The following is a 19,368-nucleotide window of genomic DNA, read 5'->3' on the forward strand; positions in this document are numbered from 1 at the left end:
TTTAATAAAAAGCATCTTGTTAATTCTAAGTTACTGAAAATTTACACTTCACCACTACTGTTTAATTAGCTGTACTCTTTTTTGATAGCAAAACTCCTATTAGAATACTCTATTGCAGTTTAACTCGTAGTAGAATATTCTATTACAGTTTACACTGAAAATACTTAAGGCCTTTAACTCCACATCATTACCTTTTCAAGAGGGGCAAAGACTTTTTTTTTCAATCAGTTATCTTAAGTCTAAGAGCCAAACTATGCAATCAACACAACTCAGGGATAAATAACCTAGAAATTGTCATCTAAGACCGATAGGCACACAAGTTCGTAGTGTACCTGACTTGAAAAAGGATTCAAATAATCATCATAAATATCTTTCATTTGTCAGACAGCCGACCAATGTATTCCTTTGTTGGCTGAAAAACTGTTTTAAAGATTTAGAGAAATATTTGGTATAACCAAACAAAAATCACAGATTTAACTCTAAAATTAGACTTAGTATCTGTTCAAGTGACATATATCTTCCCAGGATTTTGTTTTACAGAAAGGTAAATCCACACTATTTGGAAAACAATAATGTGTCATGGAATATTTACTTTATAAATCTTTCTAAAAGTGCTATGGTAAATTTCTTTTAAATCTTAAAGAAAAAATTGAAAGCAAATTGTAAAGAGATACAAAACCCAGTTTACACTGGAGGAAGCACTGAGATCTCTCCACATGCAGACAACAGGGACAGTGCCGTCACCTTCCTGAGGACCGAGGCGGGGTCGCGAGTGGAACGAGAACTCCCGCAGGCCTCGGCCTCCGTGAGGGGGGTAATGCCCTGAGAAAGACGCAGTGGACAAGGGTGAGAGGGGAGAAGTGAAAAGAGAGCACAGTGGAAAAGGAGGAAAGCGCAGGAAGCAGGGCAGGGGAAAAGGGCACGCGGGGCCCCCACCCCTCCCAGGCGCCAGCGTGGGGCGCAGAGCAGCCTGCAGGCTCCGGCCGTGTCCCTTCACGGGAGGCTGTGCCAAGGGAGGTGCCCGACAAATGGGGTGCACTTTCCCCCCGGCCTCGCAGGAACCTGGCATCCAGTGGTGAAAGCCCATGCCTGGCGATCCCGGAGAACCGGGAGAGACGGGCAGATGCATGACGGGTGCACCATGTGGAACCAACCCCGACCCGGCTCAGCACTGCGCCTCTCTGAAGAAAGACCAATCCCACGCACGGAAGCTCCAGCCTCAGGACACATGTTCCTATTAACTCTTAAGTGACACCAGCTGAAAGGTATTTGGAACCAACATAAATATATTTCTCTTTGGGCAAAAGAACATCCCAGCCACTCTCATTAATTGAACCATTTATAGATACATTAAAACTAACTTTCTCCAATGAAACTTTCCAGTGATGCTGAAAACAGGGAACAGAAGGCAACATTCTAAAAACCTGTTTGTGTACCACAATTTATCCGAGTTATTAAACTCAAAGTGGACAACATGGAAAAAAGCCTGCTCGTTCAACTAGCTGAAACGTGGCACGGGAACGGGAGAGCTGCCGCGTGGTGCCTGGCGCCTGGTTCCTTTCACACGCACACTCCTCCTCCACAGGCTCCCACAGGAAACACGTGGCCCAGGGGGGCCCGCGACGTCCCCCTCCTCGAGGGCGCAGAACTGCGGTTGCTTCCGAGTGATGGCGCCCGGCAGCGAGGACGGGACAGACGGCTCCCACTCGAGGGTCTGTGGAGAGCGAATGCGAGAGGGAGCCGCCTCTCGCCCGGGGCCTCAGTCCCACAACCGCAAGGAACCGGGTTCTGCTGACAGCTTCGAGAGCAGGGACCCGCAACGCCGTGCCCAAGAGAGAAAAAATGGGGGTTGTTGTAAGCTATCAAATTTGTGTTAATTTGTTATGTAGCACAGAAATAAATACACTGGTTAAATGTATTTTTTAAAAGAAAACTCATGTCAATCAAGATATTTTTATGAACACAAAACTTCAAAGATCAATGAGGAAATTTTTGACATGTGAAAAAGACTTGGAAAACAAATTTGAAATATTCAGAAATTCCTTCTCAAAGGAGCACACTCATGTCATGTGGATGGAGACTCCAGCTGCTGGCTGTGGGACGCACACGTTCCCAACCATCCACGCAAATGAGGTACTCCAGACAAACTGAGAAATCTCTCTACTTAGAGGTTATGAAAAATCATTTATAAAACAAAAGGTATCTCTGCAGCTCTTCCTTAAATACATTTTCACATACAGCAAGATTTTCAACCGCTAGCTCTTCAATAACCCACATCTTCTAGGAATAATGCTCCGAGCCCAGAGAGAGACGGCCGCGACCCGGGGATGCACCAGCGCGGCAGCCGAAGGACATGCAGAACGGACAGCATCATGCCCACGAGGGTCCGAGGGGACCAGGCTCTCGTTTGGGTGTTTCTACTGATTCTCTCCCCACCCCTAAAGCTCTGAGGTGACAAACTTCCCATGAGACTCCTGCCTGGAGGTGAGGGGAGCCACGAAGCTTCCATTGGGCCCCCAGAGCAGCCCTTACCCAGGCGGCTCCCGCCTGGGCACAAGCACAGGGGAGAAGCCCCGGCTCTGCTTTCGGCGCCATCCTCCCACCCAAGCACCTCTACCTTACGCGCCCATGCCAAGTGCGGAGAGGGGTGCAGATGCTGTCGGGCCAAATGCCCGTCACGGGCTCCCAGCCTCGGCAGGCAGAAGGCACAGGAAAGGCCCCTGCCCGGCGGGGTCTCCAGTCACAACGGGGAAGGGTCCCAGGCAGAAGGCACGTGCTCTGGAGGGAGGAGTAGAGCGTGCGAAGGTGCAGACCTAAAGGTTGCAAAAGGACCTCTGGTGCTGGCCACAACGGCACAGGTGGGGTGGGGTCCAAGCCCCACCCTGCGGCTGCCCCCATCGGGCACGGACCCTGCATGCAGCCGGCACACCACGTGGACGCACAAGGTGGACGGGCGAACCTGAGGATGCTAACACTTACGAAGAACCCCGTAAGCATGCTCAGGGAACAGGAAAGAATAAAACTGCTATTTGCACAAAACTGACCTGAAAATGAACAAGTGGCACTCATTACTGGAAACATGGAACTTAAGTGGAACTTCACCCCCTGCCCCCCATTATTCCTCACACATAAAAATGGAATGAGCAAACGCCAAGCAGCACTTAAACAAAAATGGCCATGAAAAGGCACCAGCAACTCAACTTGGTGATCAGAAGCCACGCATATTCTCCCTTCTCTCTTGCTCACACACACTCAGGACGCAGAGTGAAGACTGCACTGTGGCTCCGTAAACAGCAGGCTGTCCATGCCCGCTTTTCTCAAGGGGTCGTGGGGACAACGGGCCAGAATCCCGTGGTGCGGAACGGAGGCTGCGGCCGACCCACCCAGACCCACAGCAAGGGGAATCCCGGAACTGCTGACACAGCTGCCGGGAAGCACGGACACTGGCCCGTGGCCACCTCTAGCAACAGGGCACACGGACGCTTCAATTTAAACCACGCCATGGTCACCAGCTACAGGGCAAGCCTCCCCAGGCAGAGCCACGGCTAACGGGGGTTCAGGGCTCACCTCTCCCACTTCTCCCCACAACTTCTAGATGCCTATCATTTGAAAAGTGATTTCATCACATCAAAATTTAAAATTCATTTTTGCCAGATAAAAGCACTCTCACACAGAACCAGAGTGGAACATTTAGGGTATAATAAAGTACAAACACCCACACTTACTTTTAATAATACAATTACTTACCTCCCATGACTTTTAAAGTGAAATAAAGCTTAGTTTCTGAATGGTTATGTAACCATATTTCAAACACTGTTAACTGTAATTTCACGAAACAAAAAGAAAACACTTCTATGGTCTAAAACCTCACCAAGGCATTTCTCAACACACGGGAACCCGAGAGGTGGCAAGTCACTCTGCATACCTGATCCGGTCGGTGTTTCTCAACCAACCTGAGGCTGCGAGGTAAGGAGCGTCCCCATCTACGCAGGGAGGCCCCCGGTCCACCCGTGCCCGTGGGCGCCGCACCGGAGGCAGCGGGGAAGCTGCGCAGCCCCGAGAGCATTTCCTGACTACACCGTGTTCGCACCTGGGCTTGGGCTTTCAAGCTTTAGCACTGACGGCACCGTGAGACTACAGACCCTGCGTGCGAGAGCGCTGCCTTCCAGGTGTTCAAGCACAAAACGATACAAGCCACACGTACACGTGCCTGGGTTCTATTATATTCTAAACAGAACGGGTTCCTATAATCAACCCTTCTGAAAGTAATGCATAGGAAAGGAGTCTTCAAAGTTCTGTCTGGTTTCCAAATCAATCTCCCAGGAAAAGCCGACCCTGGACGTGGTGATAGCAGAGGATGGGCAGAGCAGGTTTTTCCCACGACGTGATCCAGATCATGGAAGGAAGCAAAGTCCCACGCAGAGCCCCCCACCTGGCTGCAGACAGAGCCACGGAGAGCGTCCGAAATCCCTGCGAATCGCAGCTCCTTCCCTGGACCGGCTGCCTCGGCAACTGCCACCCTTTGCAGCCAGCCAGGTCCATTCTGGAATAACCTCCTGGCTCACCGAACCCGGCTCTGGAGCCCAATTTAAAGCTACCTAACCCCCTGTATTTCTGTGTAGAACTCCACACAAAGTTCGATCCAAGTCGAACTCTACCATGTCTGATCCTGCCTGTGCTCCAGACTGGCAAGACGAAACCGTTTCTGTTTAATTCTCCCTCCGCGGGGCCCACTCGGATCCTTGGCGAGTCCGTGTCTGAAGAACTGCTCCAGGTGGCTGCAGCAGCGGTGCCGGGGTCGATGGAGGACGCACGGGCTGCAGGTATTCTGGGCTCAGGGCTCCATGCCCGGGCCCAGGCCCACGCTGACGGACCCTGGGTGACCGTGCCAGGCAGCCAGCAGAGGCTTCAGGTTACAGGAGTGGCACAGGGGCTGCGCCCACTCACCCTTGAGCTTGTGGCTGCTCCCCCGAGCTGTGCGCCCTCAGCGATGGGGCAGTCGCGCATCCTAAGCAGGCAGCTGCTGCATGGTCAGGGCTGGAATAACTTAAATTCTGTTTTCTCCAGGATATGCCCTTCCCTTCTCATGTCAGCAGTTAAAGGGAGATGGGGACTCTTGCCCCTGTTCAGGTACTGGTACTAAGAATGACACTGAGCACTGGGCCTTGTGAGCACTGAAATCAGCATCTAGTAGCACCCCCACCGCAACCGTTCTGACGAGGGAGCAGACAGACAGACTTGGTACTAAAACAAAACAAGGGAGACACAAGTCCCAGCTTAAAAGAGGAAGTTTTCTTTAGGAACTGGCTGCTTCTGCACATTATCTTTAACAGGTAAACAGCCAACTTCACACTGTTGTATGAGAACTGCTCAGGAGACAGCCTGTCTTCCCGGCAGCTGCGTTTAACTGGAAGATAATGTCAGCAAGCAGAGCAGGGTCTCGGGAGCTCAGGGGTCTGCAGCCCCACGCGGCCATCTCCGGGCTCCCTCCGGATTCACCCAGGCTGGAAATAGAAAACTACAGGCAAGATGTATGTCGCTTTACATCTCCCTGACTAATAAATAGATCTGCTTTCAGATTTCCTCAATACATTTTCAGATAAAAGTTTACTGATACCTAACCTGACAATATTTAGTGCTCTTCCATATGAGAGCACTGGGTGGCATTAAATCAACCAGCATATGGACAAAAACATCAGAAGCAACAAGGTAAATGGAGCAACTTTTAAAAAACAGTAATGATCCAGAGGGTGGAGTTCACTAGTTGTACAACACCCAGGAGCATCAAATGAAGAAGAAATTCCAAATGTATGTCTACTGGGTGGTATGAGACAGGGACACAGTTCCCCACAGAAAGGACCTCAGCCTAACCCATAAAACATTAATGAACGTTTAATGCATCTGAAGAATTAGGGTAGAATAAGGTTCCTATGGGGAAACGAATTCTAGAATTTACGCGAGGAGCACATGGCACCAACCTCAGGGCCGCTTCCTCTTCTGGTGAACCCAACCCTCCAAGAGCCTCCCTTCCTCGCTGGAGCAAGCGGCCCACATGCAACATTCTACCTGCTCCAGGTGGCGCATCCACAACAAACTGAGAAGAGCACACACATGGCTTTCCTCTGCGTGGACCTCTCAATTCCACTTCCACTCTTAGCCTCACTGCCCTCCTTCCAGAACCTTCTGCCGCTTTTCCTCTTCTACCTACCCTCAGGGAGGAGCTGGCGACGTGCGGGGCCCACCCTTTGCCCTCACAAAGACCATCAGGGCGTGAGCTTTTCTGCTGCTGCCACGGTCGCTGCAAGCTGAGGGGTCGGCAATGCACACGCGTCCTGATGACGTGGGGGTCTCGCCGAGCTGCCTCCCGCCTGGAGCATGAGAACCGGTCTCCTCACCTGCCAACCTCTGCAGGAGCCCACACGCCAACCTGCATGAGGGGCCTGGCCCTGGTCCAGGGTTACACCACTGTGTGACCTGCAACTTGTTTTCCAGGCAGCCGGGGCTCCTCTGTGGTTTTCAGAACGGGTGTCAGAGGTGTCTGTCTCAGGATCCAGTGGGACAAGGCCTGGAGATGCCGCACTAACGCCAGCTCCCGGGAGCAGAGGTGAGGGGCAGCGATGACCCCCACCCTGCTCTCTCCTTCCCACCTCGGGGCTCCTGGGCCAGCACCAGGGAAAGACAGGCCTGAGGTGGGATCCCCAGTGGTGCCACAGCAGTGAAGGCTGAAGGACCCCACAGGCTCGGCACTGCCCCGAGGTACAATCAGGTGTGCAGCAAACAGGACTTACTCCCTGAAAATGCCCAAAAAGGATCTGATGTGGTGGCCTCACTGCCCAAGTAAGCTGGCGGGAACGACAGAAGCGGCTTCCACGGGAGACGTGCTGTCTCTGAGTGGCTGTGGGTGTGTTCTCGTGGAGAGCCAGGAGGGACCCAGCACAGCCCCTGACACAAGGAGCTCGGGGGGTGGGGGCTGGGGAGTCCACAGCAAGCACCTGCCTTACAAAGCAAGACTTTTAAATATTTCACACTAATGTGGCCTAGAAAGGGGAAATCCACCTCCAGAGAATCCGTCCTGGGCAGCTGGGTGCGAGTACATTACAAACCAGGGAGGGATTTCCGTGGAGACCCCAGGGTCTTCCCTTTGTCAGCTTATTAACACAGCTGAATACTTTAAATACTCTGAAGTTTTAGATGATCTAGTTAAAAGAAAAATGTATTCAAAACGTATTCTAAGGAATGCACTTACACTAAAATATAAAGGAGAGCCAATGATTTGGTGGAGGAGGAGACTGAAATGTTCTTCTCTCAAGCACTGTTTTCCTAACTTTTTAAAAGAAATATATCAAATGACAAAAAACAGCTGTCTGCATGCATGTGTATCTTTTTCTTGGAAAAAGGAGGAGAAAGTTCTCAATTTTTTTGAAGCTTGTGGGTTGAACTGTATCCCCCCCAAATCTTGCGCCTGTCCTGCCAACTGGTGAACGCGACCTTGCTTGGAAGGAAGGCCTTAGGTGAGGCCCTCCCGGACTCGGTGTGGGCCCTGAGCCCTTTACAGGGCAGATGTGGGGTGCGGAGAAGCCACCAGGGCGGAGGAGAGCCCAGGGTCCCAGGGGATGCAAGCCGCCACACCTCGAGCCGGGCCTTCCGGCCTGCGAAGGGCGAGACGATTCACCCCTGCTGGTTTGTGGTCGCAGGCAATGAAGACATCTTGTCTAAAAGCAAGTGCCACACAGGCTCTGCATTCTCCCCTCCACATCCTGAGGACCTGGGGTGCAGCTGTAGACGTGGGGGGCCCGAGAGCAGTGTCCAGCAAGACCCCTTTCTTCAGGCCGAGACCCGGAAGAAACTGAGAAATTAACTAGCTCGCCCGAAGTTAAGTCCTGGCAAATTTTGGATTTTTTAAGGAGTTCTACTCTGCACGACAGCTTTCATTACAAGCATGTGGACGGCCACCAGCTGGAGGCCGACGAGAGCTGCCATGCCTCAGACAAGGCGACCGAGGCGCGGTAAGGTTGGCTAGCTCCAGGGACTCTGCTCGTAGATTATTTGGAGTGGATTTTCTTGTTGGGTATAAAATAATTCTTTATACTTTTAATTTATTTTTTAGCCAAGATCTACCCAGATGTCCGCTGATTTTTAATGATATCACTTGGATTGTGGGGAGCCAGTCTTGGATCGGTTCTGCTCTTTATTATCTCCATGGGGTTTCCATTCCCTCATTCCAGTGATTACCTTTTCTTTCATCGTGGTCTGCTCTTTCCATGTGGCTTTCTGCTCCTGTCCCAAGTTCAAGAGAATTGATGGTCATCAAGCCAGCTCTCTGGGTGCAGGAGGCATTCTTAGAGGCCTCCGCGCTGGAGCACAGGCCACCAGGTGCCTTTCTTAAAACAAAGAACTGAAAACCTACTCAAGATGACAAATCTTCACGCAGCTGGAAACCCACCACAAGGTGCTGGTTCTCAATGCCCAGAGCAGGACCCAGGAGCTGAGGGTTCCACCCAGGTGACCGTGACGCAGCCGGCCGGCTCCAGCAGTTCTCTAGAGCTGCTGGCCACCAGGTGCCCCCTCCTGCTCCTGCTCCTCCAAGTGATAGCGGGGATGGGTGTCCACCTCTTCTCAAAGTGGCCATGAGGTCTGCCTCTAGGAAGCCCAGCACCTTCCTGGATGGAGGCCATCCCCCTCGAGTGAAGCCGAGGTGCCTGCCTCCAGGAGTGCTGACGAGGGACACTGCACTCCCCAGGGATGCAGCAGACCCCAGCCACAGAACGCAGGGCCAAGCAGGCCCAGGGCGTGGGGAGGGACTGTCCGGGGAGGGCCCACGTGAGCCCACGCGCCAGCGCCAGCTCCCTGCGACTCTGGTGAGTCCATGGCAGGTGCAAGTGGCACATGGCACTGGTGGCGAGCCCCTGACCATGCCATGCCACCCTGCTCACCATTTCCCTGTGGCTTCCTCAGCAGGTGAGGACAGTGCAGCATCGAGGGCAAGGGGAGGAGGGTGCTCTCAGGGTCTCTGGGGCCCTGGGCCTGCTGGCCACTGTAGGAGGGACGCTGAGGGTGCAGGAGCACCAGCGTCAGGGCAGCCTCCGACTCCACCTGGCCAACTGGGGGGCCGGACTTGCTGGCGCTGGGGCCTGGGGTGGGCACACTGCCGCTTTCTCTCTTGGGGCCCAGGGCACCCCTGGATATCAAGCAGTGCTTGGAAAATATGCACAGAACCCAAATTGATCCCCACTGCTGTTACAGAACATGCTGCGCTTGCTGGGCAACACTCCAGGCCTGTGCGTCTCTCCTGAGGGAACTCCTGCCCCTGGTGGGCCAAATCTAAGATTCCAAGATTCACTTTTATTTCAGAAGGAAAGGGACCAGATTTCAGAGCAACCAAAAGCTGCTGTATGCATTTAAGACTTACTTCGCATTCCCATTTCAGTTCCCTTCTGTATCAAAAGGAAAAGAGCAGAAGTTGTCACCTAACAGACTGGACATGTTGCCTGCCTCGGGCCCATGGGCAAACCAGAGCCCATCACGTAAAGTCTCGGGGCTGGTGGGGTGGGAAGGTGGAGGGGGGCAGCCGGGCGGAGGAAGGGCAGCCAGCCGCTCCTTTTCAACAGAACTTCCATGTCCCAGACAGACTGGGATGGCAGTAAGTAACAGTAATAGTTGACTATGTTCAACTATTAGTGTTGAACACAGTCAACTAGTGAAAAAAGTAGCATGTGTTCAAAAAAGGCAGAAAAATAGCCAACAGAGAACTGAGCAAGCTGAAAGATGAGTTTAATCCTAACAGGTAATTACTGTCTGCAGAGAATAACCTGAGTTATGCTCTACACCGAGGAGAAATGTTTGCAGTCGTCTGCTATTGATGAAAATAAACTGAGTTTTCATTGTTCCCCCTTACATGCCCTCCACAGCACTCCCAGGGGAGTCAGAGACTGTTATTGATCTTCACAGTGCCAAATGGGCGAAGCGGACAAGGATGGACGGGCTGGTTAATTGAGGAGGATGAAGCCCTGGCACAGAGCGGCCGGTACATCCTGACTGGGGGGCTCTGGGCAGGGGTGTGGGGTGTGCCATGTTTTCCCACCAGGGTCCTTCCAGAGAACAGTCCACAACCTACGACAGAGCACGCTGTGCAAACACCCACAGAAAGCAGAGACGCAAGGGCATGAGCCCTTCCCCAAAGGGCCTGGCCAGGAGGCAGGTGAGGGCACGGGGCAGGCTCGGCCACCATCAGGCAAAAAGCAAGACCAGAGGCAGGTAGCAGCACGGACTTGAACACGATTTTAGGCTCCGTTTGGCTTTGATCCTAGGGAAAATCCCAACTGTATTTAGTTTCCTGTTCAAAATGGATGTGAGGTCCTATTAGCATCATTCCCACAATTCAGCAATTGAAAGACCACTAATTCCACCCAGGTTGCCTAAAACTATTTGGTGTTGAAATAAGGTAGGACAAAAAAACTGCTGGCCAAAATCTGTCTTAAAAAAAACGATGCAAGCCCAGGTTTCTCCATGTCTGCACTGCTCGCTCTCAGTGGGGTCAGCAGCCCCCCAGCCCCCCGCCCAGCCAGAGCCAGGACCTGCCCCCGAGTCACGGTGCCTACAGATGCCCCCGACAGTGCCCGGCGGAGGGCTGGAGGTGGGGGTTGGGAAATGACTGATGGCATCAACAAAACCTGCTTTACAGTGTACTTCTGTGCCAAATTTCACTGACATCACTTAGTATTACTGTAAATCTTTTCGTAGAAAATGTTCTGTGACAAACAGAAGTTTTAGTCCAAAACAGCACACATGCACGCGCACAAGTGCGTGCCCCCTATGGGTTCAGGGTCTCAGCTCTACCTCCGAGACACTGACGAAAGCCGGGCAGTCCACGCGCCCCGTCTCCAGCGGTTCCAGTGCACAGATGCCAGCGAGGTCCCTGAGGGCCCCGCGGGCCGGCCGCCAAAAGCAGGTCAGTCGCTCACCTCTTTATCCATACTCTCTAAATCCTCCTTACAAAGCGTGTACAGCGGCAGAGTTTCTGACATGCTGGGCTGTCGCTTTCTTCTAGAAGGACCAGGCTGCTCTCCATCTCCGTTATCTGGCAATTCTTCGCCAAACGTCTGCTGTTGGTGTGGCTCAACAACTCTGAAATGAATTTTACAGGTCCCACATGAGGAAAGTCAGTTTGAACTGTACCTTTTCAGCACCGAATAAGATTCCTGACTCTTGGAATAGGTTAGCAAACGAATACATACAAGCAGAATATTTTAGTTCAGAAAAAAATAGGATGTTTTCCCAATATTGCCTACTTACTATGCTTTATCAGAGTTTACTTAATACACCAAAGTGTTGCTAGTTGAGCAGCCTGAGTGACAAATCCTGCTCGTGCTGACTCCTGCTGAAGGCGAGCACCTACCTTTTTTAATCAACAAAACCAGCAAAACCATCTATATCCTATCAATAGCATTTAAGAGATGTGAAGTTACTCAGGCTACAAAAACAGGCAAAAATATAATGGTGAATTTAAGAAACAGACTTCAAGTAGCTGAAATTAAAATAATTTGTTCACGAAGGTAAGGAAAAGACAATTTAGGATTATGATTGTATAGTTTCATTAAACTGTTAAATATTAATCTAATAAACCAACTAGCAAGGAGCAATCTTCTGCCCCATAATGCTTCTGCCCTACAATGATTAACATGCTCATGCCACGTGATTCTTCTAGTATGCTGGAATTCAAGTTCCATTTGAAATTGTTTCTTACAAGTTTCCTCTCTGTATTTACTTTAATCTCAATGTCAAATCTTACTGAGTCTGCTTTTTTACCTATGTTTACGGCTGTGAGAATTTAGGCAACCCTTCTGGACACTGGCAGTTACGCTTCTGAGTTACTTCCAGCAGTCAGTTCCTCTCAGACACAGACGACCCAAAGGGCTTTACTCCAGGGACACGAGGCTGCTCCGACATTCAAACCCAATTAGTGAAATCTAAAGAACTGCCGCGCACGTCAATCAATACAGACTATCTGACAAAACGCAACACCTGTTCATTGTAAGTGCTCTCAGAAAAGCAGGCTTCCTCAGCTTTATCAGGAGCATCTGCAAAGAGCCCTACAGCTGACATCACACTTAACGTCCCCGAACGACAGGACAAAGGGGCCCATCTGCTCCACCGCACTTACTCATGACAGTGCTGGGAGTGCCAGGGCTGCCGCAAGGCGAGGAAAGATCGATGAATAAAAGACACGCACCGCAAGGGGAGGCACGGCCGCTCCTGCCAGCCGGTGGCACGACTGCCGACCCCGTAAATCCCAAGGGCCCCACACAAAGCCTCCGGGACCATGAGGGGCTCTGCAGAGCACAGGCACAGACAAGAGTATTCTGACATTCACACGGAGCGGCAGAGGAGCCAGGATGACCGGAGCCATCTGAGAAGGAAGAAGAGGGTGAGAGCTGGGCCCCTGCTTTCAAGGCTGGTTCTCTGGCTGCAAGATCTGGGCAGGGGGTGCGGCAGCAGCTGGACGAGGAAACACAGCCTCTCCACAGATGGCAATGGAGCAGGGAGACACCCCCAGGGGAGAGAACGAACCTGGACTGTCTCACACCTGAGTCAAAAATTAATTCAAAATAACCACAAACTTAAATGTAAAACTTTAAAAATCTTTGAGATCCAGGGCCAGGAAAAGCATTCTTAGACTTGACACCAGAAGCACAATCCATGAAACAAAAAACAAACTGAACCTCACAGAAATTAGAAACCTTGGTCCAATGATGACTCTGCCAAATGGATGAAAAATCATGCTAGAGACTGGGAGAAAATACCTGCAAACGATGTATCCAGCAGGGGACTAATTTCTAGAATATATAAAGAATTCCCAAACTCAGCAGTAAAAACTAAACAATCCATTTAGAAAATGTGCAAAAGACACCCCCAGACCTTTCAGTAAGAAGACAGGCCGACGGCAAAGGAGCACACGAGGATGCTCAACACCATCCGCCACCAGGGAAATTCAAACCTAAACCACGAGGAAGAGCCACCACACAGCCATCCGAACGGCTGAAAACACAGTGATGAACCCAAAAGCTGGCGAGGACACAGAGAAACCAGGCCACTCATCTGCCGCTGGTGAGAAGGTCAAATGGTACAGCCACTCTGGAAAACCATTTGGCAGTTTTTCAAAAAACTAAACATGCAACCACCATAGGCCCCAGCATTGTGCTTCTGGGCATTGAGCCCAGAGGAAAGAAAACTTAAGCTCACGCAAAAACCTCAACACGTGCATCAGCAGCAGCACGTGGCACCACACTGGAGACTGATGTCCTTGAGCGGACGGACGGTCGGACCCGCCCGGCACCTGTGAGCCACATGGTGCCCCTTGGCAGCAAAAAGGAGCTCCCGGTCACATGGCCCAGCGGAATCTCCAGAGAGTCAGCTCAGTGAAAACTCACCGACCGTCCATCTCATTCACACGACATTCTAGAAATGACCACACGACGGAGAGGGAGCAGCTGTGTGGCTGCCGGGGGTTCCCTGCGGGCCGGTGCTCTCACCTCGCTGCGATCCTGGCAACGTTACCCCAGGGGTAAACCATTGCCACTGGGGGCCCCAGGAAAGGGGCACACGGGGTCTGTATTATTTCTTACAACTGCACGCGAGTCCACAATGACCCCAAATAAAATTTAATGAAAAAAAAATCCAGTGTTCGTAACTGGTACCTCACGGCACCGTGGGTGCCCGGGAAGGAGCGTCTCCCCAGGGCGGCCGCCCCCTTCTGCTCGTGGCTTGGCCGGCAGGGCTGCTCCGGGACGCCCAGAGGCAGGCTGGCCCCCTCGGCCCCCACCCTCAGGGCGCTGGCGGAGAGGACCCAACAAAACCAGCTCCGGCTGGGAAGTTCAAGGTCCTCTCTTTCAGTAGTGCACACTCCAGGACTCTGTCAGAGACACGGCAGGTTCCTCAAGGCCTCCCTTCCGGTGCGAAGTCCGCTGCCTCCCCCACCTAGGACCGCTCATTCCCAGGCCCCGGAGTAAGCCAGGACTCGGGCCCAGAGCCAAACATGTCAAAGCGAGGATTACAGAAAAACTTACAGTATTCACAACTTTAAAACTTACAGTTTTCACAACTTTAAGTCAAAACAAGAACACAGGAATGAAGAAGCGCCCACAGCATCCAGAACCCTGTCATAATAGGGCTGCACAGGGTTCCACAATCAGAACAGGGAGCGGCCCTGCATGGGGGGGTAGAAGGGAGGGGGAGCGAGAGAAGGGAGGACAGCAGAGAAAGGGGAGAAGCGGCGTGAGAGGGGAGGCCGGAGGAGGGGAGGTGAGAGGTGAAGGGGAGCAGTGGAGCGAGAGAGGGGAGCCTTCACAGAAGCCGAATCGCCACAGACACACAGGTTTCCTTCGGGCAGGCAGTTCCGGTGGAACCAGCCACTGCCAGGGACGTGGGTGGCCGGGCGAGGTGGGCTGTGGGCAGGCCCCGGGAAGCGAGGGCCAGCACCCGCCCTGCCCGAGGACGCAGGACGAGGCTGTGGCGCTCCACTTTGGGCGTCCTGCCTTTGTAAGGTCTCTGGGCTGTGCGAATGGAGAAGTTCTGGGGTGGCCTGGACATCCGTATGTGATCAATGAATGAAAGATACGGACTAGTTAGCATGAGATGCCCCATGTACAACATGAAATCCAACCAGTAGGAGGAGGCTGTAAGTTTAAATTCAAGAAAAATTTTTACCCTATGTGAATCAGATGGAACATGTCAACTCTCCCCACCTCAGGGGAAAAAGTCAAGTACACATGCACTGGGTTACGGGCGGAGAGCCCCGGAGGAGCAGGTCCCACGGACACAGCCTCCTGGGCCAGAGGACGTGCCCTTGGCCTGGAGCCGCAGCTCGGTCCCCAGTGCTGGGTTTGGAGGGAAGGGGAAGCGCTAAGGGAGAATTTCCTTTTTCTCATATAAACTGGTCGCTTCATCCAGTCTGAAAACAGAAGCATCAACATGTAGCACCAACACTCATGAATTCTGAACACGTATTTTCCTATATATATAAGTATGGAGAACAATGAAATACGATTGATTTAAAGTGATGAAGGTTATTTAGAAAAAAAAAATCCATTTCTTCAACACAATAAACATACACTGGTTTGGATATAGCAAAGCTACTTTCCATTACAAAATTTATAGGACTAATATGATTTGGTAAGTCCTGTTAATATTGTGTCTACCTACAAGGGCTGGTAATACCTAAAATATTTCAATGTAAATCACCCTTCCAAATTTAACAAAACATTTCATCACAAGTCAACTTGTCAGAATAAACTACAGCCAAAGTACATTTGTTTTCCTCAGAAAAGACTTGGCCTAACTGAAACATTTGTTTCTTTATAGTCACTTGCAACTGAACTGCTTTTCACATAAATCACATACTTTTTAGAACAAATAATGTGGTTATTTGATGCCATATTATTAGCATTATACAAGTAAAAAAGAAGTGCTTGACTTATTCAAGTTCAGCTCACCATCTGCAAGTCTGTTTTCAGACAGCACTTCATTATTTCCTCGTGTGTCTTACGGACTCCCAGCGTACTGCCACCTATTTCAAGCACGGCTGAATAATTCAAAACCAATTTTGTATCTAATTTTTAAACATTCCATATAGTTTAAAACAATAAGCCTTTGTTTTTTACATTTAAGAAAAAAACAAGTCTAAGTTTATGGTTTTAATTTCAACAACCTGAAAAAGAGATTGCAGGAAATACGTACTGTTCACGCAAACACCACAAAGCATCCAGCCTTCACGGCTGCTCTAAATTGCGGACGCAGCACCGTAAGACTCCAGTGTGAAAACCCATCTCAGCGGTATCTTCATGCAAAGTTCTCTACTGTCATCATGCTTCCACTGAGACAGCAACACACCCAGAGCAGAAACCCAAACACGCGAGCACTGAGATGTTAGCTACAATTTGACTAACTGCTGACACAAGCCCCTCTCTATGTTCCCTAACCTTCAAAATGCTAGAATCGATAAAACACTTCATTTGCAGTGTGCATGTCAACACGTCTGTGGACTAAAGCCACAGGCCAGCACGGGTGGGCTCCGCAGAGGGCCTGAGGGTCGTCACCGTGCCCACCTCACAACCAACCCTGCACCTGCTTGGCCGCCCTCTCCACCACGTCTCCCATCCGCCCGGATCCCTGAGGGCTCCACTCACGTCTCCATGTCCCAGTTCTTCCAGTGGTGGGGAAATTAATTTAGAGGGTCAGCAGTGCTGCTGTTATAAAGACGGCACGGAGAGGAGCGAAGCGAGAGATTGGGAAAGCAAGTGCAGCATGTGCAGGAAAGAGTGCGTCCAGGAAGGTGTTTCGGCGACACGGTGACGGTGACGCAGCCTGTGTGCTCGGCTGTGGCCCGACCCTCCCCGCCTGCAGACCTGCCCCAACCAGGCCTCGGGGCCAAGTTGGTCCTGCACCCCCAGCCCCTTCCTGCCCCCTCACTAAGCGCTCTCCTCGCGCTGCATACATACATCCCTCCCAGGTATATCCTCTCCCCTGAGCCATAAGGGTGAGGAAGGTAGGGATGTTTCCTGAAGTACAGAGCTAGACACACAAGTTGTAATAAATTCATACTGCTCACTAACCACGATACACATCTCCCATTCTCACTGCTGTACTCCACATTCCAGGCAGGAGACCATCTGGGGTTTCAGATTGTTAAAAGCATTAAGAGGTCCCAAGCCAGGTGGCGAGCGGACATCAGCTAGGTGGGCTGTTTCCTATGGGGCGTGACCAATAGGCACTGAGTAGGCCCTCAAACCACTCTAGCAGTGGCCCCTCTCCATGCACCAACTGAGCCACAGCTCCTTCCACCCAGGAGAAAGCCGACTCCTCAGAGTTCCGGAGACAGCTGGCACTCGCACTGCGTTTGCCTGCAGGACGTCCAGGCATCCTCCATTAGCGGTTTCCACAACCCAGAACTTCGGCTCCTGCCCTCCACACCCTGGGCCTGGTCTCTTCAGACCACGGGGCCCTAATGCTGCCCTCACGCTCATGTCCCTCCTCTCCCCGCCCGACTCCCACTGCTCTGTGCCACCTTGGGTTCTCTCATCCTTCTGGAGCATGATCCTGCGGGCGACACGTTCCTGGCTTACTCTCTAACCCAGGACACTTGTAAGGATGACCCAACCATTTAAAAAATCAACACACAACAAATATGCTCTAGGGAAAGAAACAGAAAACAGAGCTGGTCTTTATATTGGAGAATCGACATACATCAAAGTTTTAAGACAACAGACAGTAAGTTCAGAATTTAAAAACCAGTCTACCTCTGAGATCCCTTAGAACAATAAAATATACGTATAGTGTTACAAACCAAAACCCAAATTTTTTGTAAGATAACATGAACTGGAGTTATTTTAAAACAGTGAAGAACTGTTTTTGCTCTGATTACACATCCTCCTACATGTTTTTCTGAACCTCCTATGCGTTTAGCGAGTAGACTGCAATAGGGACACTCACATGTCTATGCCATCCTGGGTCCTAAGGTTGGACTTGTAAACATACGTAGAATTTATCTGAAATAGTATTATATCTCTCCAGAATTTTATAAAAAGAGGGAAAAACAGAGTGAATCCATTGTGACAAATATTTCAATAACAATTTTATAGTGAATATTATACAGAAGCTAATTTGACAAACATTGTTTAGAAATGTTTGTGCCATAGAGACTAACTACAAAGAACAATCCCTAACGTTCCCTATTTTTAAAACAAGGGTGAAGAATACAGTGTAGTTCAATAAGAACCACGTGAAACATTGCTGTCGACACAGCCGTCTCCTCCATACAAGTGGCACGTATTTTCTTCAGAATATTTTTCTAACTTACACTAAAAGTGCCCCAGAAGGGAAAAGACAGAAAAGGGGCATAAAAAGGACATAAAACGGCGGTCCGCTGAAGTGCCAGCAAACGGCTGGTCACACATGCAGGGAGACCACCCCCAGAAACGGCAGCTGGCCCGAGACCCTGTGCCCTCATGTGCCACAGACATGTCCGACTGACACCCAGCGCTCGGGAGACGTGAGCAGACTGTATCTCCTGGGTGGGAGGGTGAAGTGCAATCAACTTCTGAGAAAATAACCTGGCACCATCCACTGGTGACCTGTAGCTCGGCCGCCTGCCTATGGAAAGGACTTCAGCAGGAACGAGCACCACTGAACACCCCAGCCGTGCCCCGTCGGTGGCAGCAGCATTTTGGAAGGACCCTGAAAGCACATTGGGGAGAGCAGCTGGATGCTCCTGTGTGCCCACACAGTGGGTGACGTGCAGTTCCCGAGACGAGCATGTCTCCCTGAGGGCTGCGGTGCGCGGGAGGACGGCCCCATCGTGGAGACCGCGCAGCAGCCACCTGTCGACCCAACCAGGTCATGGGCCGGGAGGAGGGCGGGGGCAGAGCCCGTGCCGCGCCTCGGTGGGCCTCACTGGTAGTGCTGTGACTCAGAGCCTGCACAGGGCAGCCACACTGTCGACGACGTGTCCAGTTTACACTAAGGCACCGAGGAGCTCCGGGAGCCGCATCCGACTGCGTGCCCACTGGTCAAGGACCTGGCCCGCTCCGGCCCTGTGGCATGGGGGATGCCGGTGTCCTTGCCGCCGCGGCCTCAGCCCGTGGTAACAACCAACAAGCATTTGCTACATTGGAAGCACTGGTCTTTCTACGGGGAAAACGACTCAAAAAGAACATGGAGCCCACTTGTTAACAATCAACTGGAGGGGAAAGGATGGTGGTTCTAGCACACAACAAAATGGGAAAAATAAGGCAAGTAAAGAATGACAAAACAAAATCCAAGCAGAAAAACAGAAAAGAAATAAAACGCTTCTTCTAAGGATGAAAAAGGGGACAAAAAAAGCCCCACAGCAGCACAGTCTCCAGACCCGGGAGGCCGGCCTAGCTCTCAACTGGGTCACGACTACAGCATCGGCTGCAGGCGAGGCGCCTGAGGACTGGCCCTGAGCAGCCCCCACCTCCCCAAGGCCCAGATGCCCCGGCACGTCTGGAAGGAGGGTGACCCTCCACCCACCTTCGAGCAGAGGTCTCGGCGGATCTCCACCAGCTGACCGTGGTCCAGGGGGCATTTGGTTTGAGTGACTGCCCACCCACCTACAGCTGCCCACATGGGGTCACTGATCAGTGCAGGCCCCTCCAGCCAGCTCGGGGAGCTAAGGGGAGAGCCGGCCCTCAGCCTCCGGGACTGCAAGAGGAAGACATGGCAGGCCTATCAGAGGAAGGGGGGACGTGGAAAAGTGGCCCACAAATGCCATGCCACAGGAATCTGGAAGCAATGCTCACCTCACGAAAGGAACATTGGAGACTCCTCATGTACAGCACGAGGGATCTCCAAAGG

General features: G+C 51.5%; 1 protein-coding gene across 6 annotated transcripts in view; it reads right to left on the bottom strand.

The window, feature by feature from the left end:
* Positions 1-19,368, bottom strand: part of CTDP1 (CTD phosphatase subunit 1) — a 106,595-nt gene that overhangs the window by 23,321 nt on the left and 63,906 nt on the right. For 5 of the 6 annotated variants that reach the window (XM_037805671.1, XM_037805668.1, XM_037805667.1 and 2 more), the window contains one exon: positions 10,962-11,124. The exons of the other annotated variant lie outside the window; for it this stretch is intronic. In XM_037805671.1, coding sequence (XP_037661599.1) covers positions 10,962-11,124 — 163 coding nt within the window. The remainder of the gene's footprint in view (positions 1-10,961; positions 11,125-19,368) is intronic. 6 annotated transcript variants of the gene reach the window in all.

This window comes from Choloepus didactylus, chromosome 16, assembly GCF_015220235.1.
Source record: "Choloepus didactylus isolate mChoDid1 chromosome 16, mChoDid1.pri, whole genome shotgun sequence".
NCBI classification, from domain to species: domain Eukaryota; kingdom Metazoa; phylum Chordata; class Mammalia; order Pilosa; family Megalonychidae; genus Choloepus; species Choloepus didactylus.